The sequence below is a fragment of the Lipophrys pholis genome, assembly GCF_963383615.2.
Source record: "Lipophrys pholis genome assembly, chromosome: 5".
NCBI lineage: Eukaryota > Metazoa > Chordata > Actinopteri > Blenniiformes > Blenniidae > Lipophrys > Lipophrys pholis.
Window position 1 is genome coordinate 15,419,615 of NC_137628.1, and position 25,042 is coordinate 15,444,656.

Sequence of the window (25,042 nt, forward strand, 5' to 3'; positions counted from 1 at the left end):
GGATGAAGCAGCAGAACCGATGGGTTGATAGATAAGATGGGAGATTTTCCACAGTATCCCAGGAAGGACAAAGTAAAACCTGTCAAAAAACAACAACAACCTTTTGTGCTTTAGCTGTCTTTCCTTTTGGGGACGTTTACGCAGTGTGAGGCATTAAGCAACTTCACCACTAGATGGCACTAAATCTGAAACACTGCATCTTTAAAACTACATTTCCAAACGTCAAAACTGAGTTAGACGCACACGAGGTCTTTCTTTCATCGTAAATACAAGATGCAAACACAAAATTTGAGAAGAAAATTACTTGAAGACAGTGAAATTATCTGTCAGTGCAGTAAGTAAATTTTACTTGACGAAAAAATCTTGAGATAAGATTTTTAAATCTAGATTTAGAATTATACTGTACAATCATGTATTAAAAATAAATGAATAACTTTTAAAACTGTCCAAATCGTCCATCATGTGTAAAAAATAAGATTTTAAATCTTGGCAAGTGCCAAATAATGTGCCGTTCAGTGAGGCCAGAAAGAAGTCAGAGCCTTGATCGATACGTTAAAGTTGCTTTAATTTCTTTTTTTCTTTTTTTTTTTTTTAAACATTTATTCCAGGCTGAATGATATCATTACCACAGTTTTGACATGTATTTCATTAATATCTTAGTTAAACCATCAGAAAATAAAAACAGCCATAAAAAAACATTGTTTCGCCTGTCACATCTGGACACAGCTGGATTTGAAGTCCACACATGTACATACCAACACGTTTAACTTGAGCGTGGCTCTTTTTTTGTTGTTGTTGTTGTTTTATTCCCCTTTCCCCCAACCGGACACGGCCGTAGCGGGTCAGTCGATGCTCAGAAGAGCACTGTGCAGAACTTCAAATACAACCTGAGGTCAGGTGTGCAGACCACACTGGAATAGTCTTATTAAAACATTGCAAGACAGAGAGTCATTCACCATTAATAAGAGAGGAAAAACGCTGCTCTTGCCTTTATTCTCCTACAAAACAGCTAGCTATTATTTCATCTTGAAAGTCAGGTTGTTTTTTTTTTCTTTACAAGACAGAGAAAAAAAAAAAAACAGTTTGTGATATGAAGTGTTGAAGAGTTTAAAAACATTATGAAAGGCCATTAATCAGTGACTAGTCCCACAGATCTTAACACTGTTTGCATCGATGGTGCAAAAAAGAAACAACACTGTAAAGTACTAGACCATAGGTAGCATTGTTACCATAACATGGACATTTTCCTTTCTAGTAAAATTACACATGTAAGATTGTCTCGCTAATACGAGAAGTGGTCATCGATTAATATTACAATATTAAAATGCTGTACAGGAATGGTGCTGGGATGATGTTAGGGCTCGGCGCACTCGGCTAGCTATACGAGAGTCTGGGTTTCTTTCAAATACAACCGACTACATCACCCATGATGCAAATGGGCATGAGTGGCGGCGGGCGTGCAGTCACTACTGATCTAGATGTGGATGTAAACAGGACAACAGGGAGGGTAAGAATCGGGTTTGTATCATACTGGTGTGTAGAAGTGTATACCGTGTGTGTGTGTGTGTGTGTGTGTGTGTGTGTGTGTGTGTGTGTGTGTGTGTGTGTGTGTGTGTGTGTGTGTGTGTGTGTGTGGTCAATGTACAAATGACTGGGGCTGGATGTGCTGGCCTTCACTTGCTGCTCACACCGATCACTGTACTTACACTCCCAGAAAGAGCTGCAGCAATGCAGTGATGTCACACACACACACGCGCACACACACACACACAGGATCACCACATCGTCTTTATACACTGTACACTAAGAGGAAAAGCCACTGGCAGTGTCCCAGGCAGTGAGTTATACCTTCAAAGAGAAATTTGTGCTTGTGGGTTTTTAAAAAAGAAAAAAAACAAGAAGAGAAAGAAAACCTTCACAACTGATGGCTACAGGTTGATCAAATAAAAAGAACTGTAATAAAAGAAAACTACAGTTGGTCACAGTATCACATCCTGAATGGTTAAAAAAAAAAACACCCACTGTCCTTTAAAACACTTTCATGTAACATTACACATCAGAGGTTTCTGTCAGGTTTTGGGACACATATTCATACTGCTTCTTATAATCTTGATCACAACCCTGATTTAAAAAAAAAAGGATTAATGTAAGAATAAAACTTGTGTGTCTCCTCAGTCCCCGTCGTCCTCTTGGACCTCGGCTGCTTCACAGAGCACCTGGAAAATGTGCGGTCGCAATTACCAGTCCATTGCTTCCCCTTTTCAAGTGTCCTTCCTGGTGCTGGAAACATATCAGGAGGGTTTTAATCCCCCTGGGAGGCAGTGCAGGACAAGGACAGAATCAGGCATCCCTCATTTTATGATTCAGTTTTTTGGCACAGGTTGAGCCTTCTTATGTCCACCATCTCTCACCTCTACCCAGAATCCAAAGCTTCACAAGATACCTGGCTCGCGTCAACAACAAAAGAAAGAATGCATGGAGGATGGAGGTGTGCACGTCGCGTGCACATAATGAGGCGGTAGACTTAAAACATGGCTTTCTGATTCACCGGCTCATTATTTATACAGATGAGATTTTAGTCACGACTATCAGCCTACTTGTAATGTCTGTGTGTGTGTTGGGGGTGTTTTGTAATGAGGGAAACAGCAAAAACATCCATGACAAACACACAGCACACCACATAACCAGTTAGGATTCAACAGTCTACTGTTCATGGAATCAGAATAATGTTCACTATTTACAGCTCTATACAGTGTGTGTGTGTGTGTGTGTGTGTGTGTGTGTGTGTGTGTGTGTGTGTGTGTGTGTGTGTGTGTGTGTGTGTGTGTGTGTGTGTGTGTGTGTGTGTGTGTGTGTGTGTGTGTGTGTGTGTGTGTGTGTGTTTGAGTGCGTTTTGTAGAATCCTCCACTAGAGGGCAGTGTACAGATTCCAGTGGAGCTTGCTGTGTGTGCCTGTGTGTGCCTGTGTGTGTGTGCGTGTGCGTGTGTGTACGTGTGTGTGTGTGTGTGTGTGTGAGAACGAGCAGCTTGAGTGGAGATGTAGAGATCCTGGAGGATGCTGGGTAACTGCAGATGGAGAGTGGGAGTTTGACCTTGGATGTGCTGGTTGATGACCTCTGGCTTGCTCCGCTGTGTTATTTTCTGATGAACCGGTCAGTGTTATTGTTATTGAAGATTGGAGCGCGTCCCGACGGTGCTTGGCAGCACTCGGCACTGATGTGAGCGCCATGCGGGGTTCCTCCTATCGGCTGTGAGAACTGGATTCAGGCAGTGCTGGGTGGAGGCGGCCTCTAGTGGACCGAAGACTGAGGTCGAGCGGTGGGGTGGGGCCGGCTGGCGGGGTCCAGTTGGTCATTGGGAACGGAGCGTCGGTTCTGGTCCGGTCGGTTGGTGGCCAGGTACTTGGCTCTCATACTGGAGGTGTACTGCAGACACGGAGGTCACAGAGGACGAGAGGAGGCGCAGAAAGAACAGTGGGGAACAATGAGAAATTGGGAGAACGACGTGGAAACAGGGTGAAGGGGTGAACAGAAAACATGGATGCCAAAGAAGGACTTTGATTCACAGTTTTTTGGAAAAGTGTAGAAGCTGTCTCATAGTTGTATTACACACATTCGATCAGGAGAGTGGACAGATATAATCTTGTCTCCAAAAGAGTTGAGATGCATCAGAATATGGAAACAAACTGCAATAATGAGCTGTTGTTTCACTGCAAGGTTTTCAGGTGAGCAGACGGTTTTCAATGCAGAGCCATGCTGTTGGAATATCTACACAATTTGATTTGGCCTCATAGAAAAGCAGAGACTCTTTGAGAGGTGGCGTGTTAAATAGAAATGTACACGACTATACCAACTACTTGATAACAAAGTGGACGATCCCTCTTGGATTTAGAGGACACAGATTATTCAACAAATTACAAATTATTCAGCAGGCCTCCGTCTGATCAATGCTGTCTAGAATTCAATAGAGTACCACAATCAAGCTATAACTTCCCCTAATAATTAGCACTGGTGTTTATGTGAAGGTCTTTGTGGTTTGGGATTCTTTCTCTGCTTGGACTCAATTTTAACCAGATGTAACTGCGTCTCACTTCCAGCAAGGTTTCAGAAGTTTGACGACGTGTTGCCTCCTGGTGTAACAGTGAAAATTGAAATACGATCTGTTGTCAACACCATCTAGTGCTTCGTCTGATTGGCCAAATATGTTGACATTCAGATCATGAATCAGTGCCCGGAAATTCCACTTCAGTCAGTCTTGTGCATTAAAAATATTGGATCAATGAATCATGATAAAAAATGTAACTTTTGAACTTCTACTTCACCTATGTCTTTCTGAAAGGAGCTCAGAGCTGGAGGGAACGCTGCATCTCGCTATTCTGTTGTTTGTGTGAATGTCATTCAATGGTAATGGCTTTCAGAAGTTTTCCTGGACTCCTATATTAATCTACTGTCTGTTGTTTCATGCAGGGCAGCCTGGGGTCCCTGAGATGTGCACGTTAAGCTAAATGAATATGGCTGAGATGTGTGTGTGTGGGGAGCGGTCTGTCAGTGTCATGCTCGTGAATGAGAAACCGTCGGCTCAGATATAAATGCCGCCTTTGGCTCAGCGTCGGCTGGGAAGGATTCCTGCTCGGCGTAATTCAAGTCACAAATGAAAACGGCTGAAAAATGTAAACAGAAAAAATTGAGGAAATACAAAGTATGCAGCAATTATATGCCTGGGAAAGTCATTAAAACATAATATTCAAACACAAACAGTTAAATTATGAAATTTGATGTATTAAATCATAATGATTTGTATTCTGATTATATATCAATATCACGCATCTCACCTTTTTCGAAAACAGGATTGTACATCAGAAACAATAGATCGATAGATAGACAGATAGATAGATAGATAGATAGATAGATAGATAGATAGATAGATAGATAGATAGATAGATAGATAGATAGATAGATAGATAGATAGATAGATAGATAGATAGATAGATAGATAGATAGAATGAATGGTGGCAAACACAAACACACAGATACAGCAGCGATACTGACACTAGTCATTTGGACAGCCGGGGTTTGATTACCACAGTCATTCATTGAAAAAGAGCTGATTACGTCCAGATGATGTTATTTGTAAATTAGCAGATGTGGTTCATTGGTAGTTAGTGCTCTACTTCTGATGTGGTAGGTTAGCCTGGTATGAGTTAGTGGTCTCCTGAGGGCGTCTGGCCAGTTACAGTCGGGAGGTCTCTGGTTTCCGCATCGCCTCAGAAGACGGCCGAGCGGCTCTGCACAGGGCGACGGCCCCGTCGTCGGCCCCGTCTAAAGAGCGAGGGATGGAGGCCATATCTGATGGCTGGACGTTACGATTTAACAGCGGAGGCGGGGGAGTAAGTGCTCCGGTGGCTGGTCAATGGTGAAGGGTGAGGAGGGGGCACAGAAACAGAGGACACATACACCTCGACCAGAAAATGCACACATAAGACACAGTGTGGGGACAGAGGAGGGGGGAGGGGGGAGCAGGAACTTTAGAGGCTTGGGCTTGAGTTTCTTTTCTTTTCTTTTTTTTCCTCGATGGGAGCAGAGTTGCCGCTTGACCGTGGGGGGTTCAGTCAGGTGGCACGGAGCAATGGAATCCTCAATTTGTTGATTAAATGTTGTAAGTCCACAGTGAGCAGTTGATACTGCATGGAACAACATCCACAACTACTGACCCAGCAGCACTTGGTCAAAAAGCCACAACAGTGCACAATCTGTATGTTGTTTTTGTTTTTTTGTTTTTTTTAGTTTGAGCTTCAACATGCTGGTAAAACCAAAAAAGGATGAGGTCCGCAAGTTCTCCTCTCACAGCACTGACAGCCATGGTGAAACCAACCAGACTTGTTACATCAGAAATAGAGGACAACTTTGTGTCTCTCGCGACCCAACGGTTACATCAAAACTCTTGTTCTGCTATTTTGGTGCAAATCCAGCAAACAACAGACTTCTTTTCAAGCTTCCAGTAATCCCAGGCTGCCAAAATGACCTTCATGAAGACAATCCATGACCACGGTCTAGTTTGAGCACAGAGGACACTTGCAGTGGTGTAAGGACAGGGGACTACCTTCCAATATCCACACAGTGCACCAGCAGAGATAGGAGAGTCGGTCATTTATATCATTTGTACTTTACTGCAATTCGAATGCAAAAAAGAAAAAAAATGTCTCTTTGGGGCGTCCAAATATCTCCAAGTTGCATGTGGGTATTGGAAGGCAGCTGAGGGAGAGTGTGTTCTAGAAAGTGTGCACTTACAGAGGGTGGAGGGGACTCCCTGCCAATCAGGGGGGTGTTCTCACACCGAGGGTTCTGAAAGTTTGCGTTCTGGCTCCTGCGTTATAGAATAAGAGGTTACTGAATGTAGTCACCCTGCCGCTGAGCTCCTGACGTGTTGCTCGTCTGTGGCCTGCTCGTCATCACAACACAATAGAGACTCTCTCACAAACAGCCTGCCGATGAAATGATGAGGTATGTCAGCTCCGGAGCAGAGGGCCAGGAGTCAAACACCTCCGAGTTCAGCATTCTTACAAAAAGGACGCTGGCTCAATAAAGTGATGGGTACAGTAAACTGGCCAACATTCTCAAAGAACTGTACGCGGGTCATTTATAGGGAAGCGTCTGAGTCTTTAACTCATTCTAATAGGCACTAAACATTAAATATTCATAGATTAAGCTCTACATTCATTGTGAGCACACTTTAACATGAAGTATTTTTATTATAGCTTTTACTTTATCTCTGTCTGCAAGGACACCTACAAACTTGAAAATGGTGCAATAAATGTCCCATAAGAAAGAGAAATATAGTTCCTGCGATTAATGTCAAGCTAACACCGTGTATGGAAAAACCACAAAGCTTTAACGGGGATAAAAACACCTGTGAATAGTTCTTTGTTGAGTATCAGACTATTTCGAGGTTTTTAGCATCTTTTGGTATTCTAGATACAAATGTATTATATGTATTATTAAAATAGCTTCCAGATTGTGTAAGTGCAAGTTATAGAACTCATTAGAATCAAACCTTTCAGCAGCCGAAATGCAGTTTTTGAAGGTGAAAATCAACAAACTTGGACATGCTGTGATCGTTTGACTTGAAGTGTCAAGCTTCACCAGTCTCACATCATTAACAGATCGACTTCAGCCAGTTACGTAAAAGACAAAAAACTAATTGGCTTTGTAATAGGCCCTCCACGTTGGAAAATATGCAGGCTTTCATTAAGGATGGAAACTTTGTTTCTTTACCCTGAAAGCTTCCTGTTCCAACACACTCCATTTCAAATGGGTGATTCACCGTCACTGTCTACATAGTGACCCATTCATTTAACTGCTGACACAGCACCAGAAAAAACTCTGGTCTAAAATAGGAAGGTGATCAAACTTACCCTTATTGGTCTCAACAATAAATATATTTACTACCCAAAAATGTTACCGTCTCATTCATGGCTTTTCATACACTGCATTTGTTAACAGTGTAACAGGCGGCAGCAGAAAAGATCCAGGCTTATCTGGTTTTTGCTATTTTGAGTTGTGCAAGCAATAACATGTAGCAAGCAGGGTAAACTTATCTACTTATCCTATGCAAGTGCAAACATGATTTTTAAATCAGATTGTTGCTGACATCATGGGCTGAAACAGGCAAGAGGGGAACCTAATGATGGGTTCTAACTAATAGAGCGGTAAATTAAGCTGACATTGTGTCACAAGCGAGATATACATATAAATATATATTTTTTTTTAAAACTATTCTAATTCATCATATCGCAGGCACTTCTAAGCTTCTAGTCTGGGTCACAAAGGGGCAAGCATCAGCTACTTACGGCAGGCAGGGTATTGATCCTGCTCGCCTCTAGCCAGCGGTGGGTGCTAACTCACATGTATTCAGTGACGGGGGCATTGCTGACAGTGTGGGCTGTAGCGGGCAGGCTAGCTTCGCTACCGTAGCTGGAGCCACAGCTGTAGAGACTGGGCATGTGAACGCGGTACAGGTTATCGTGCACGCCGCCTCGCGAGGCGCCCGACTCGTCCTCTCCATCTTCCTCATCCGTCCTTCAATTGGTCAGGGTGAGGGCAGGGCACGAGAGGGCACATTGGACAGGGGAGCGGGGGTGGGGTGGGGTGGGGGGGTGGGGAAGGGGGAGGTAGAGGGGAGGGAGATCCAAGAGAGACAACAGAGTGTAAACAAGTGGTTGAAGAGGAGGTTAGGAGGAGGGAAGGTGTGCTTGTACTATCAGGCGTCCCCCCCCTCCCCACTTTGCCCCTCTGAGAAACAAAAGACTGGGTCAGGCCATGCGTCCAGCCCCAAAGCAGCTGAACAAGAAGAGAAAGTACAAGGGCAGCATTCATCTTCATAACAGATCTACTGCAGGTATACTTGCATTCAGTGGACACGTAAAGCAGTTTTTCCACTTTCTCTTTGCATATTATCATGAACTTAAACCCTCTTGATACACTCAAAGCATTTTAAATAGATAGAAACATGCAGTAATGTCCCTCATGCAGTCATCCCCTGAGGATTAGCTCTTTGCTTTTACTCTTAGATTACAAAACCTTGTTCTCTGACATCGGTCATGCATCTCTGTGTGCTCCATGAAAACTAAAGCAAAAACACCAGGAAAAAAAGAGGAGATAATATGGCTGATTTAAAACCATTTTTAGACATAAGATGGTCAAAAATGTAAACGAAAAGAGAGAAGAAAAAAAACGACTGCCAGCAACGGAAGAGAATGAGCCATCGAATAATTTATGTGCTGATTTGGAAGTTGGATCTCTGGCTACAGAAATGTACTGGATGCAACAATCTTGATCTCAAAGCTCATGTACATGTGCGTACGTGGACCTTGTGAAGTATGATGGTGATTTTCATTTTTGTGGCTTTCTGCCAGGAGACTTCGGCTGTCCACATGCTAAAAACACCACATCAGAGTGGAAATGTTCCATATAAACAAAGGAGGGGAAAGCTGTGTATGGGAACGTTTCATCTTGGCCCTGATTTAACAGATAAAAGGGCACAAGGAGATGTTATACCCTGACTGGCCACCAGGAGGCGATTGTTCACTCATTCAACCAAAATGGAGTTAAACTGATCAGCCCATCAAAAAAACAAGATCCAGCAGTTGCAGCAGTGTCGGTCTGATGCGGATGCGTTCAATTGAAGGATAGTACTGTTTAATACCTGCTGGGTCATTGCTAGTGATTCATACCCCACCCCCCCAAAAAAAACAGAACAAGCATTATGACACCACTTATGGCATAGCTGTGGTTCAATTCATCACCATCACTGCTTTTGCAATCCTTTTAAACTATGTTTTCCTGGTCATTCCAGTGGCTATGTGTGGGGTTGATCGGCCTCCTCAGTATCCACCATCATTCGCTGAAGCCCAAAGCATTTCCAAATCAGGACAGGGAGGAGAGGAGCGAGGGAAGGAACAGAAGGAGGAAGTGGGGCACGGATGAAAAAAATAAAATATGGTGGTGATTTACAGTCCAACACAACACGGGTGCTCCCAGTCCGTAGAGAAGAAAAGAAAATGAGAGATATGTACAAACACAGGAACAAACAATCAGCCAGACTGGCAGCGCTAACGGCAAACAATAAGAGAAACTGGCAGAGAGGAGTGGATGGATGCAGAGACAGGTCAGAGGACGTATACAGCAGTTTGGGAGGCAAATACACTGAAAAGAATGACATGCATGGGCGCCGAGTTGATCGGCTTTAAGGGTCTTTCCACTGTTCTCAAGTCCAACGGCTGAATTAGTTCAGGAAGGAGTTAGAGCTGGTAACATGTCAGTTAGTGCACAAAGATATATGGAGGTGAAGTCTTACATGTGCAGCTCAGCTACAGTTATGAGACACACTGTGCATGGGTGTGTGAATGTGAGTCTGTGTGTGTGTGTGTGTGTGTGTGTGTGTGTGTGTGTGTGTGTGTGTGTGTGTGTGTGTGTGTGTGTGTGTGTGTGTGTGTGTGTGTGTGTGTGTGTGTGTGTTACCTCTTGCCAGGCCAGGTGTGTGGCACACTGCACACAATAGAGGAGAACATCAGAGCAGTGACAAATGAGAAGAGAACCAGATAGATGAGACCCTCGACCCCGTCGTAACACAGCCCGGTCAATGCCTGGACGTAGTCCTGGGAGGAGAAGGAGCCGGAGAAGGAGAGGACAGAGAAATGGGATCACAAAGACACGGACAATCAAGACCACTCACATTCACAGCGGCGGATTATTTACAGACACCAATTAACCTTAAATGCAATGCAGGAACATCCTGATTCACTGGGAGGTGAGAGTGCGAACCACAACACTACTGCGGATCCCATAATGAACACTATAGATCACGTTTATCATACCAACAGAAATCCCTATGACGGGATAGAACAAAAATACTTTTTTAATTCTAAATACTGACATGCACACTGAAACCTTGATATTGATAGCCTCTAAATTAACAGCATTCATTGTATGAACTATAAAGCTTTACAATAGCGTTATATTAATGATTATAATACTCTTTTATATATTCTAAGCAACTGTAAATACTAGGGTTGAGATGACTAGTCGTACTAGTCAACTACAACTAGCGAGTTTCCAACGAGTCGACTAATTTTCTACTATTCGGGTGAATTAATTAACCTGGTTTTTCTACAATTTAAGGTCAAGTAATTAATGAAAAAAATACTTGTCTAATAACAAACTGTAACAAAATTGATTTCCATGTCTTGCATGATGTCCAGTTTGTCACAAACACTGTCATATTGTTCACTGGGTTAATACCATGTTCTCTTATTGCAGCTTTGTTCCTTCAAGTCAATTTTCGAGCTTCACTGCTTAGATTTGAACTTTACTTTATATATAGTTTCTACACTTATACTTTATTTATTATCAGAATTAGTCGACAACTAATGGTACCTGACTAGTCGACTAATGATTTTCATTAGTTGCCCCAACCGTAGTAAAAAAGTCTGCCCTCTTAGAAAATCAGAACAAAAAATATAGGAATTAATTAAAAAAACTTGCAAGGATAAGAGTAAATACTTTTGATTTGAAACAAAGACTTTTATATGGAAACACATTAGATTATTGTTGAGAAATTTGCTCAAATTTCTACCAACTAAAGTTAAGTTAAGTTTTCATTTAGCCCATGGCAAGCCCATTTTGTATACATCATTCAGAAATTCCAGGGTTGACATATAGTTTGTAGTTTCACCACGCCACAAATGTTTTAAAAGGAAGAATCTTCTCAACCACAACTCAAAAAAAATGAGTCACCATGTGGAGGCTGCGGCAGTCGACCAGAGCAGTCAGCTGGTGGAGGCCGACCTCTGTGGAATTCAGCACCGACTGGATTTGCTCGAGACTCCCCTGCAAACACAAAACACAAGTTATATATGAGTAGACACAAACCACAGGCATCCGACTTTATGTAGGACTGTCTTTACATGGGACACACTCCCAAACACACAAAAATCTACAAGCATACAAATACACACCTTGGTGTTGGCGTAGTCGCGCGTAGCCGACCTCAGCAGCTCTGCCACGTCATCCTGCATCTCCACCAGTGCTTTGTGACTCCCTGACAGTCTCTACACAACACAGCGACAGGCACCACAAACACACATAACAACAATATATCTTCATGTGGCCCAAATGTCAAAGCTACGATCTTTGGTGAGACGTTGAAGTCACCTGCTGGAAGGGGTTGATTTGTCCAGTGTTGCATCTCAGGTAGTACTGCAGGATATCTGTGAATGTGCCAGCAAATACAGATCAATCCAATTGTGCATGTGTGTACAATACAATCTTGACTTAGACAAAGCTGAAAGCTGCAGATTGTCTCCTATGAGGCACACTGCCAGTATGACTCAGGCTTAATTTAGCGTGTGTGTGTGTGTGTGTGTTTTTATGTGTTTCGGAGGCAACATCTGTGCTCTCCACAGCAAGCAGACAGAGCGGAAACAACTGACAGGCAGCAGAACTCATTAGATGAGTGAAAAGACGGACGTGATGAGAGCAAGAGGAAGAAAGGGATCCAAAAAAAAAAAAAGCTGGAGAGGGATGTAAAAACAATGACGAGAGGACAAATCACCAAGTTATTCTAAATTAAGTGTCAAAAATTTGCTTGTACGTTTCAGGGGAGTGTAGGTTTTTTTTGGGGGGGGGGGGCATGTGGGACGAGTGAGAGGAAATGTAGGGTTGTTGATGCATTGCAGTCTGTGAGAGAGGGGGAGAGCGAGAGACAGGGAGAGAGAGCGAACGAGAGCGAGAGAGAGTGCATGGAGGCATTAAGATACCAGAGTGTCAATCAAAAGCAATCCCATTGGATACACACTCGCGATCACATAAACGCACACACTTGTTTCTTAAAATAGGCACAGGATGAGATACAACTCAGTGTTGTAGATGTTTCTGTCTATTTCTTCATGTACGATCATCACCTACAAGAGGTCAATTGACTGTGACCCTTGAAGTCACCACCTCATCACTTAACCATGTAAAAATGATAAATCCTTTTATCTAATAATGTATATAAATTTGATGTTTATATGACTGTGCAGCCTCTTCATCAATCCTGTGTTGCTCCAGCCTGCACACCTTGGTTGATGACGGCGTTTTCCTTGGTTACCCGGGTGATGTAAGTATCTGGAGAGACGCAGAAGTCGCTGGCCGACTGTAAGAGGGAGAGCACACATGACACATCAGGCTACAGTAGCATCCACGCTCAACGCGCTCGCTGGAGCGAGTGGGTAGAGATTACATCACTGCGGAGCCAGGGAGCTCGGAGATGTTGCCATGGTTACACTTACGGCAGCGACAGCCAGTTCCAGGCCCAGAGACCCCCAGCTGATGATGAGAGTCAGGACGCCCAGCAGACACACTCTGAAGGATGAAAACACGTCTTTTGATTTGATTCATCCAAAGCAATCGAGCCGATTTTGCGGTGTGACGTGACAATACGTACCCAATCAAAGTGCCTCGAGAGTTACGTATCAGTCCAAAAAGCACCAGAAGACAAATGAGGACGTCAAACAGCAGCAGGCCGAGGTATCCCAACCACCTGTCAACACCACGGACAGGAATTATGCACCGATCCACACAGCAGGTCGTAGCTACCAATGTGGAATGAGTTGAGATGTGGTAGAAAGAGTCTCAAAGTGTGTTCTTTGCTATGAGAAAGTTTACACTTCATCCATCCGTACATGCTATATCCAAAGCCAAATTGTCTGGTGAAAGTCCACACTTGCAATCTTAAAGTATTTTCTGGATGAAATGTTTAATCGTCTTGTGAGCACAGAAGAATACAACTTCATGTAACTACTGACCTGTAAAAGTCAAACGCTTCCGTCTTACGGGCCAAGTCCTCCAGGGAGACTTCGCTATTGGACCAGAAGGGAACGTCGACCATCAGCCTCACCAGCTCGTCCAGCTGTCCCTGCAGCTTTTGGACGATAGACACGTAGTCCGTCTGATCCTGGAAGGCCGTCTCTAACTGGACTAAGCTTTCCTCCACGGTCTGGTTTAAGGCGAGGGCGCTGTCTGACACCTGGACAAAAACAGACTCGTTTAGATGAGGGGAACAGAGTTTTGTTTGTATCTTTAAGAAGGAAAAAAAAAAGAAAAGAAAAAAATAGGGAAGCCATTCAGGAGATAACTCACCAGTTTCTCCACCCCGGACACGGTGCGGTTGGCATGACGGAGGGAGTACGCCAAGCGATTGGCTCCATCGCTCGACTCTCCGTTTCCATAGAATCCTACAGCGATGCCAGCGCTGGGAGGCAGAAAATAGGGAGAGCCAAATGTTAGCACAATGACTAATTCAATGACTAGTTGCTACACACATACACCCAGGCCCATACCATCAGGGTGTGATTTGTGGGAAAACACAAAACGGGATTGAGTGCTCATTTTTTCAGCAGGTTTCTGGTAATTCTGCAGCTTTCTTGTGGGAGTACTGAATTCTACACCTTTAACAAAGCATTATTCAGTGAGTATACAAGAACGTGATTACAGGATGTCAGAAAACTGTACCCCAGAGTTCATTTGAGACCAGCTCAGGCTGTTAATTGAAAAATCACACTGATCAAGTTACTTTGGAGCTTCTTTTTTTTTCCTTCACGACACTTGAGGGAAACATGGACCAAGATGAGTGGAACCAGCCAGAAGTTGTACCCTAATCGTTTTAGTGACATGAGGTCCACCAAAAGCTGCATTTCACTTATTGTTTTTAAATTCATGGATTTTGATTGTTTTGAAGGGAATGTTGATGAGTACAAATCACAATGAGGTAGCGAGAATGCATTTTATTTTCACCTACAATTAAAATAAATGTGCAGAAGAGGGAGACATGGACCGGAGGGCAATAAATCCCCACATCTATCGCTATGCTCTATGCTGTTGTATGCTTGGTGGAGGTGATCATTTTTTCTTATTTGATATTTCATTTTATTTTCTATTAATTGTGTGTAGCAACACTGTAAGAAAGAAATCCTCTGGGATTAACAAAGTATCCCTATTCCATTTGCTCAGCAAATCAAACATGAACACATGCATGTAGTACCACCACTGGACAGATAGAGGCACCACTGAGCCCGTGTATGATATGGTGTCACCCGAAGCCTCAGGCAAGCAGGGGTAGCACTACCAGAAAGAGAGCGAGAGAGATAGAGAGAGAGAGAGAGAGAGAGAGAGAGAGAGAGAGAGAGAGAGAGAGAGAGAGCAATAATTGGGTCACCAGACCGCAAATAATATGATCCTTCTGCAGCTCTGCACCCACATTCACACATTGCACATGCAACAATATCTGGGGTTCATGGCCCCAACACTCCGTCTTCCAAACCCAAAGTGTTCTATGACCATGTTCACACCACAACCAAACCCTCGCTCAACCACTGAGGTAGTCGTATTCTCACACTCTGGTGTTTATATCACATCCAACCTCCGTTTCACCCATACCCCCCCACCCATACCTCCCAACCCCCACCCCCCAGCCTATAAAAGCCTCCGTGCTCTTTCTGCCCTCTCTGTGCGTGTATGACGACTCTCTGTATCGATGCTGTCTCCGTCTGCACGCTCGCTCTAGACAGATTTGTAGAGAGAAATTTATGGCCGTTGTTAAGGCAATTCATTCGGGCCCATTAGAGCTTGAGTAGCCCCATGTTACAACAAGGCTTACAGGACAGTGAAGATGTAGTGTGTGTGTGTGTGTGTGTGTGTGTGTGTGTGTGTGTGTGTGTGTGTGTGTGTGTGTGTGTGTGTGTGTGTGTGTGTGTGTGTGTGTGTGTGTGTGTGTGTAAGATAAAACAACAAACACAGAAGGGAAGCAGAACAGAGACGTTGAGGCACTTATTGTGCTTTGTATGATGATGCACACATTGTTTTCTCCACCCCGCCCCTCCCCTCACCGCCTCTGACCTCCTCACCACATCCTCCATCTGAGGCTACGTTTACACGTACTTCGGGATTTACAAAAATGGATATTTCCCCTCTACGTTTACAGAAAATCTTGACCCGCATATACAGTAGACATGGTTCAGAGCTACTATGACCATGCCAAACCTGTAGGGGGCAGTGTAACGAGAAGAATGAAGCCATGACGGCCAATCAGAATCCTGGAAAAAAAATACGATGTCACGAATTGTGATGTAAATATCCGCCTACCCCCTTTAGATGCAACTGGTGACACAGAGTTTTTCTAAAACTCCTCTGTGGCCGGAGTTTTCAGGAACCATCATTTGTGGCGAGTCGGAGCTGCGTTTATGTGTAAATACGCGGCCCAAACACAGAGAAATAGCTCAGTATTTTTAAATACCCGGGTACGTGTGAGTTTAAATGCGAAATCGTCTTCCTCGACTACTGTTTACTTCTACTCATCCACCGGCACTCCTTCATCTTTGCAGCTCCTCTCATCCCTCCTTTTGTCTCACCATGATATTTATCTAGCTGGTTTTAATACCTGCTGCTCCAGTCTGGGGGGGGGGGGGGGGATTTCATGGCTTTATGAACCAACAGCTTTCAATAGGAGATCTACAGAAGTGAGGCCAAAGTTCAGGAATCACAGTGACAAGCAAACACGGGGCAGTTTGGATTAAAATAAACCCACCCACACACCACTAAGACACCATTTGCCTTTGAGGAAGAGGAAGCTGTTGTGAATGATGCTCGCTCAGAGAGACAGATCTGTTTCAGTCTTGTCTTTAATCCGCTCCCAGCTGAAATCAACTGACATCATGAGCTAACATTGCTTTGCTGTAGTTAAGTGAGCGCAAAAAAATCTCGGTTGGACCCCAAAAGATGTAACATTCAGTCAGAAGAGGGTGAGGAAGGCAGGTCCATCCCAAACTCAGTCCAAAAACACCACCCACAGCCTGCGCCTACTTGACTTATCATCATATGTAACGTAGGTGAGTTCTGGGTGTCTTGTTTTTTCTGTGTCAAATCCCTTGAATGAGGTCATTGTGAAGCATTAGAAAGAAATGCTACTTGTGTTGTTTTGTTATATCAGCTGGGTTACCAAAAGGTTGACTGACACAGCAAACAACAAGTATGTGACACGTTGGCTATTGCACCACAAACACCCGCCAGCAGTCACTTTAACTGTCCGGCCGATCTGCTTTGCCGTCTCGCTTCTTTCGGACATATTATAGAGTTTCAAATAAACAGACACTGCACTTTTGCATCTTGGGTTCCATGGTGGGGAGTTTGGCGAAAGCCTTTAAAAAAACAAAAAAACAAAACAAATGCTAAATCATGCTTTCTTTAAAAACTAACTAAATTCTGTTCATTTCCATTCCATTTCAAAGATAAAAGTTAATAAGAAAATGTTGCCCTCTGGATACTCCTGCTTTAAATAGCTTCTTTATCTGTGAACAATCAAATTCAATATGAGACCTGCCCGGTTACCTCCATTCAGACACAGACAGCATTGATGCGGCAGCGTCCCTGGCCTCAGGTTACCTCTGACTGAGGCGATAATGATTTCCTCGCACAGTGCTATTCAGTTTTGAATTTTATCGGCTGCAACAATAAGTCGATGGGATTTGAAGATTTAATCACACACACTTCAATAAATCACTGCTCCGAGTCATATTGTTTGAATTAATGCTTTAATTTTCTGATTGCAGCTTCTTCAAATGGATTTTTTGTATTTATGTTTTCATCACATCATCATAAAAAAAAGCCTTATTGTGTAGACTGTGTGGGAGAAACAAATGACCGCTCAACATTATGTCATTGTAAAAGTCAAATGCATTGAATAAGAAACATTATTTGATATGTTCTATGGAGCCCGAACCTGAGATGACGTGAAGACAATATCAGTCATCCCAATGTTATTATTACAACCATGATAATAATGAAAAAAACAATCAGCCATTTCATCAGTGACTTAACAATAACTCACAATGTGTTTAGACTTTTTGTTGTTCATCTAATCCAGCTGTGAAAAACCAATGCAGGAGCCCAGTTCTCCTATCTAAACACACTCCTCTGCACAGCAATGGAGGAAGCCTCCGTGTCGGCGCAGGGCCAAAAATATGACATGATGTCATCGTTAACCGGACAAAAGATCACGAGCACACGCAGAAAGCACAAGCAATCACACACACGGCTGCCAGCTCATGCGTTCGAATCCATCAAATATTCACAAAGAAATATCGGAGCTAATCATGAAATATTAAAACATGCAAAAAGCACACACACACACACTCTTTAGGCCTGAGTCACATGAAAACACACACACACACACACACACACACACACACACACACACACACACACACACACACACACACACACACACACACACACACACACACACACACACACACACACACTCAGCTTCGCCCTGACTGTATAATTCATTTCTCGTCTCTGCATCAAATCTGCTTCTGTCTCCATAGCAACCTTTCTAGGCCAGGAAGAAGGCCGAGCAGAGAGACATGATAAAGAAAGGAGAGGGGGAGACGAGCTGAGATATAGAAATGGGGGGAGATGGGAGGAGAAGTCGGGACCAGAGAAAGGAAACGGAGTAGTTTGTACATCTATTAGCGGACAAATATGCTTGTATGTGCATTTGTGAGCCGTAATGAGCAGAGTCCACAAAGCTCCAGCGTCTGCGGTCAGAGCGCGGCCTACTCAACCGCTGGGTGAAAGACCTCATAGAGTACACAAAGCCTGCAGAGAGAGTCAGATAAACACACAGTGTGGAGTGTAACCACCTGGCCCACTCCCAGCTCCACAACATGGGCTTCGGGCTTCAAACAAGGCTGAGGGAATACTGCTACAGACTCACATTCACAATGCCGAACGCAGCCGCTGTGGGAAGCACGGCTTTGTTTTCTGCTCTCGAGATAAACATGTGCTGTGATTACAGTGCACCACTTTTATTTCTATATATGTTTAGAGTCACCCTCGAATATGTCGATATTCAAATAAATCAGCGGTTGAAGATGAGATACTGCAGTTTAGAACTACATCAGGATACTTTTCATTATGTTAGTTTCAGTCGTTTCTGATGACCGTGAAAAATGGAAACAATGAAATGAATGCTTCTTCTTTCAAGTCGGGGGATGACATGATCCCTCAGGATAGTGATTCCTCCCTGAGGACACGTGTGTGTGTGTGGACGCAGCACGCTCTTTAAGCAGCTCTATTTGTTTAGCTTTTTGTTGCTTGTTTTGTGTCGATTTTAATGCCTTCAAACAAATAAAGAGGTTCGAATTTCACCGAAATGCTGACTTATAGAGAAGAATATACCACTTCACACCAGTTGTACCCCCAAAATAGCTTTTAATTCACTGCTTGTTACAAAACAGTACAACTAAGGACACCGGGTTGCTATGGTAACTATGTGAGCCAAAACAGCATCTTACAAGGTCAGGAAATGATCTGTGTTTCCGTATTCTTTTTAAATGAGGTGATTATGAAGCGGTGAGCGTATCTACAGATGCAGACAGGTTGTGCTGGACAGTAATTTTTCTTTACACTTCTTCTCTGTACCTCATTTGTATTTCTTTGTGTCTGCGTGTGGCTCAAATTACACACACACCCCCAAACTAAAAAAAAAAACCTTTCCCCGCTGCATCGAGACAAAATTACTGACAAAAGGTTTGCAAAAGGCTTTTCTGGACAATAATTTCCCCCGCAGCAGCCGGTGATTGCAGCTGTACAAACTCTGCATACACAAGTGAACTGGAAATGTGGGCACGGCGAAAACACGGGAGACTCCGGGAAAAAAGCAGCGGCGCTCCGAAAAGAGTCGGTGTCACGCTGCGGCAGAGTGGAGCTGCACAAAATCAAGGTGCAGACATGCGTTTGTGCTGATTAACGGTGATCCTGGAGTATAAAACTAAAATGGCGTGCCGATCAGCAAAACTCTACTGGTTTCGAATATTTGGTCCGAAAACATGTCGTCTCGACAGCAAACACATTTTAGTTCAGTGGTCACATTCAGCCCAATCTCATCTTGAGTTTTGCGGACAAGTAAAACAGTGACATAATAACCTTTAAATTTAAACTTGAAAGCTTTTCTTTGTTGAGGCGAAGGGGATACATGATGAAAATGTCATTGTTTTTCACAAAATTAAACATTAACTGGTGTAAAATACAGTGAAATACCCAGAAGTCTTCTTTCTCCTATAGCTGCCGCATTATGCATGTTTTTACACACTCCCCCTAGCAGCATGGTTTTGTTGGCTTTGTGTTGTTTTCACTACTCATAAGAAATTTATAAAAAAAATAAATCTATTTTTTTCTTTTAATTTTTTTCCCTCTCCTTGGTGGTTTGGCCGGACTGTACCTCTTGTAGACCAGTTTTGGCCCACATGCCTAAATTTTGAAATGCCTGCTTTACAGGGTGCAGAGGAAGACTGAATAAATGTACATTTTATTAATAGGGGACTGGATTAGGAAAAAACTTGCAGAGCCCCCCCCCCCCCTGTTGGAAACAAATGCACATTCATGATGCTGAGCCAGCAAATCCCTGCAGACTTCAGCCATCCCCAATCAAAAGTTAAAAAAAATCGAAGGATTAATCGCATTAAGTGTTCCACATGTAACATACCCCACAATCTGAGAGGAGCGATCACAAAGGAAGAGGAGCTCAAACACATCCGACTTTATTTCAGTGCACGGAGGCATGACTGCTAATAGGCGAACCTCTCACCTGCAGACGAGTGTGGCGATGATGACGCACCAAGCGGTGCAGCAGCAGTCGGCGCTCGGCTGCTGCGAGTGCGTATGGGAGTGCGAGGAGTCGTCGCTCTTGCGTCTCCGGCAGCAGAGCCAGAAGGAGTAGAAGAGGAGGAAGAGGAGATCCAGGCCCAAGCACAACAAGGCCACAGAGCCCAGAAGTAGCACAGACTACAGGGGAGATTGAAGAGAATGAAACAATTAGAGGCAACCCGACGTCTGGGATTTTTATCGTGCATTTTGAGGTTTTTGGGGTTAAAAAAAAAACAACAACAAAACCTTGGTGCACAAATGTATCATGAGAGCTGTTCTTATCACGGGGAAGTGGACAATTTAGGATGCGAGCTCAGGATACAGGAAGCAAAGTAGCTGATATGAGCAGAAACACACACACACACACACACACACACACACACACACACACACACACACACACACACACACACACACACACACACACACACACACACACACACACACACACACACACACACAGTGCACATGATTCAGCAGACAGATGCACACACATGCACTGTCTCCTCCACTCTCTAGCTATTTAAGGTCTGAAAACATTGGCAGTAAAATGGAGTTTGATGGATGCCATTAAAAAAAAAAAAAACTGCACCGCATTGTGTTTGCACACCAATCAAGCGCACACGCACGAACGCACGCACGAACGCACGCACGCAAGCACACACGTACGCACAGAGTGAGCGGAAGAACTGCTGTCGGGGAGCGGCGTTCGCTAGAGACCCACCACACAGATCACACACCCTCTAAAAGCTTTGAAGTGTAAACGAAGGAAGAGTCGGTGGTGGGGGTAGACAGAACGAGGAGCGTGGGGGTGGGGGGGGGGGGGGGGGGGGGGGTAGGAAAAAGATGAACAAAACGAGAAGTGGCTAAAGACAGAGATGAGGGATGTTGCAGCAATTTGGCAAGAGCTGATGAAATCGTTTTTTTTTTTTTTTTTAAGTCACACATGCTGAGAGGTTGTCTTTTCTATCCCCTCCGGGGTTGTCTGGAGAAGTCATTGTGCTGCAGGGTCATGCAGAGACAAAGGCATGTTTCTGGAAGAAAAACAAAATCTCCACCTGTTAAAGTATTTACTGCACTGCGAGAAGACGAGTGCCTAGTCAGAAACAGAAACAGTTGAAATCTGTTGATCCTCGACACAGACAATATAGTTTTTAATAAATATTCTAAACTGCTGCTTTATGTGCCGACTGCCATCTTTCCTCAATGTCAGACACTAACTTCCTCACCTCAAATGGATTTCTATGCCACTCAAGCTGATTTTGGTCAATCAAACTATTGTTCTAATTGACTGGTCTATGTGTGGGAAGAGTCCCTTTCCCAGCAATGTTGTCTCTTTCATATTTGAGAAGAAATCATGATTAAAAATAAATAAATAAACTGAGCACTTTTATACTTTATGTATTAGTTTGTACAGCACTTTGGTCCACTGTGGTGTCTTTAAATGTATTTTAGAAATAAAGTTGGATGGCTGGTTGGTAGTTTTGTGCATGTATTTAAACAACATTCTTATTCAAAGTGTATTTTATAATCTACAGCGTCACAATGGGGAAATGCAAACAGCTGGTTAAATAATCTGTTTCCTCAATGTTGTGACAAAGACATGTTCATGTCGGCTCACAGCATGATCCATTGTCCAAAATTAGTTTTTCACATATTTTTCTCAGATATCAACATTGCAAATAGAACACCAGAAAAGCATGAAAGCAAAGCCTGATGGAAATGTTTACAGACTATACTTTTTAAATAAAGGTAAAACTACCATCCAACTAATCTAATCTAATCTCGAGGGAAAACTGCAGCCGAGCCGAACACTTGTTGCAGGATCAGATCTCTACCACGCTGACCTTTCCATTCAGCCTTTTTGAATTTGGCTAATCAGCGCCACATAGAAACTATGATTGATGATCATTACAAATCAGCCGATGGGTGGAAAGAAATGCCGGACAATCTTCAACAGTCACTCACAATAAGCAGTCACACTAAGGGCCGGGGTATGCGTCTATGAGTCTTCTCCAGAGATCATGTCTACAACATCACACTGTTCCAAAAAAAACGAGAACGTCAGTGTGGCGGACCTGTCAGGGCACAGCATCGGAATCTGAACCGCCCCATCTAACCAGGCTACGGGGTCACTAGAACGCGGCAATCGATTTAATATGAGCCCGAGTAAGATGTGACCTACTGTGGGGAGATAATCAAACGGGGCTGTAAACCACAAGCTCTCAGCTGCCTGCTGCACTTCTATTGTCTGAGCTCTCCCTTGTGTTTCCGTGGCCTGTTGTAAGGTTAGAGCGGGTCGTATCTCAGTATAAGATGCATTACAGAGTCACAAGGTTGCCGGCTATTGGGAGACGACTGTGTGGACTAACGTCTGTGTTACGTCTGTTGTTTTTACCTTGATTGTACTCTCATGGGAAAGCAGCTGATTGACTTGCTCTGAGAGGAAATCAGTCGATTGCTTTTCTCTAACAGGTTAAAGAAGAGGAGCCGAGGACGGGAGGAGGAAGAGGAGAGGGAGATAAGCTGGGCAGATTCCTGGCCTCTGGTATTATCCTACATTATTATCTACAAGCTTAGTGCTGGAGGAGTTGTGCAGTGGTAAAGCCCCAACGAGCAGCACTAATGCATTGTTAACTCTCTTGTGCTTTTACAACTGACAACAGGGATTAATACCATATGGGATAAAATGCATTAAGCTTTGCCAAAACGGGAAACCTCACGCTGTCATGCCACCCGTCAATATTCACACTTCTGGAATAACAATCAAAACAATACAGTGATGAGGCAAACAGTGGTCACCAAAAGAAACAAAAGATGTTGTTCTATTTTTATTACACAATGCCAAATTGAGATTATTCTTTTTTTTTTAAATACTTCAAGTGTTCTGGTGCTAAACTAATTTGATAATATGGTCATAGTGTTCACGAAGGAGACTAATTTCAGTTTTATTGAGTCAGAAACAGTGGCAACAGGCTGTGAATGTCTGACGGTAATAATAAAGTTATTATAGGAGCATTAAAGCTACCTGCTGCAGAAACAGCAGCAGACAAGATGATGAAGCTGTTGTCAAATTACAGGCACTTGAAACAGCATGTTTGCAGCTGACAATGTCATTTGAAAAGCAAACTTGAGGAAACTTGCTTGTTTCAGGCATAAGACGAAACAAGTGCCGCATAAGAAGTAACACGGCCTGTGAAACATGACGAAGCAGGACGCGTGGAGCGCCACAATCTGAGAAAATGGTTCCAATCTGCAAAAGAGGTCCCTCCCAAAACAGGAGTTCATCTATACGATGCAGTTTGGCAGCATGAGAACAGAAAAAGCTTTATTTCAACGAAACATTACGATTGAGTGAAGCTTAGGCTCGTGAATAATTGATTAATGTGCAGGACAGATCTACTCAATCTCAATAAAAAAAACTTTTTTTAAATGTAGTCAAATTTGACAATGTTAAAACAAACTGGTTCAGCATTACAAATGCACACAGTTATACTACTGGAACAGTTTTGAACCTACATTTTATAAAGACAGTAGGGCCATAGGATCGGTCAACCTCACGATTAAATAAGGGGTGTCACTGTCATTTTAGCACTTGGGCTACATTCAGATGAATTGTGACCAGTGAGCATTGGTTTGAGTGGGTCGGACCAGTACAACCGAAGCATTAATTAACTTTTCATATACACATTTTTCATTTTTCATTTCAGAGATGAAATGTCTTTTTTAAGACAGATGATCAAGTCCTAGTTTAGCTCATTCAATCTTTGAAATTGTTCTATCAGGACAAATAATCCGTAAAGTCTAGTCCACATTATGTCTTTGTTTTAACAGTGGCTCCTCATACAAGATACACTAAAGTGTCCAAAAACAATTTATCATTGCCATTTTACAGCATCCAGCATGCATGATTTGGTTTGGGGTTTGTTTTGCACATACATCATGATCGTTGATGCTATCGCTACTTCATCATCGGCTATTGTCTCAGTGCAATCCCCAGTAAATATACAGATACACCAGTTGAAGATATTGGAGTGCTCATGTCATGTTAGTCAATTTCACACCTTGAAAGGTCATCCATATCCAACACTGTAGCGCAGGGGTCCTCAAATGCCCTGCACCTTTTAGCTCTCTTCCAGCTTCAGCACACCTAAATCTAATGTTGATATCATCATCAAGCTTCTAAAAAATCCCAATAACAAGCCCCTTACTGCATTCAGGTGTGTTTTAATGTCGAGAGACCACAAACATACAGGACACCGGTCCTCGAGGCCTGAAATTGAGAACCACTGCTCTAGCAGGACGTATGTTTGACACCGCCGGCCTGGATTAAACATTCATCCCTCCACTAGTCGAAAATGGAATAGTTAGTCAACAAATTTAGGTTTTATTTACGTATAAAGTCCTGTAAATGTCATGCAGCTGGCTGCCACTAGCGGGAGTTACAGAGACGTCAGACAGCAGTCCCCAATCACTGGCAGTCCACCAGGAAACTGTAGTTTTAAACAGCATGTTTGGAATCTCATCCAGAAAACAAGGCACTATGAAGGATGTGTCAAAAAATTTTTAAATAGCGTGACGACACTGAAGCTACATGCAACCACAATCAACTTAATCCTTTGCCAATTACCCTGCACAGAACAACACCACTGCTGTATGTGGTTGGAACCACAATCACACTAAAATTGTTTCCTAGAATCCACTGTGATCAGTTCATCACAAGACATGCTGTGTAATAACAAACATGTCCACTGCAATATAAAGTAGTTTGTCAGAATCATGCGCTCTCATGACTTGTCAAT

General features: G+C 43.2%; 1 protein-coding gene across 1 annotated transcript in view; it reads right to left on the reverse strand.

The window, feature by feature from the left end:
* Window positions 1-548: 548 nt before the first annotated feature.
* The window catches only part of LOC308109638 (protein tweety homolog 3-like), a 30,847-nt gene continuing 6,353 nt past the window's right edge, over window positions 549-25,042 (reverse strand). The window contains exons 3-15 of the mRNA XM_080463339.1: window positions 20,182-20,378; window positions 13,677-13,788; window positions 13,343-13,563; window positions 12,982-13,077; window positions 12,827-12,899; window positions 12,615-12,690; window positions 11,709-11,764; window positions 11,513-11,605; window positions 11,292-11,384; window positions 10,017-10,153; window positions 7,902-8,075; window positions 6,288-6,363; window positions 549-3,425 (exon numbers count right to left, since the gene is read on the reverse strand). Coding sequence (XP_080319465.1) covers window positions 3,291-3,425; window positions 6,288-6,363; window positions 7,902-8,075; window positions 10,017-10,153; window positions 11,292-11,384; window positions 11,513-11,605; window positions 11,709-11,764; window positions 12,615-12,690; window positions 12,827-12,899; window positions 12,982-13,077; window positions 13,343-13,563; window positions 13,677-13,788; window positions 20,182-20,378 — 1,539 coding nt within the window. The 3' untranslated portion in view covers window positions 549-3,290. The remainder of the gene's footprint in view (window positions 3,426-6,287; window positions 6,364-7,901; window positions 8,076-10,016; window positions 10,154-11,291; window positions 11,385-11,512; window positions 11,606-11,708; window positions 11,765-12,614; window positions 12,691-12,826; window positions 12,900-12,981; window positions 13,078-13,342; window positions 13,564-13,676; window positions 13,789-20,181; window positions 20,379-25,042) is intronic.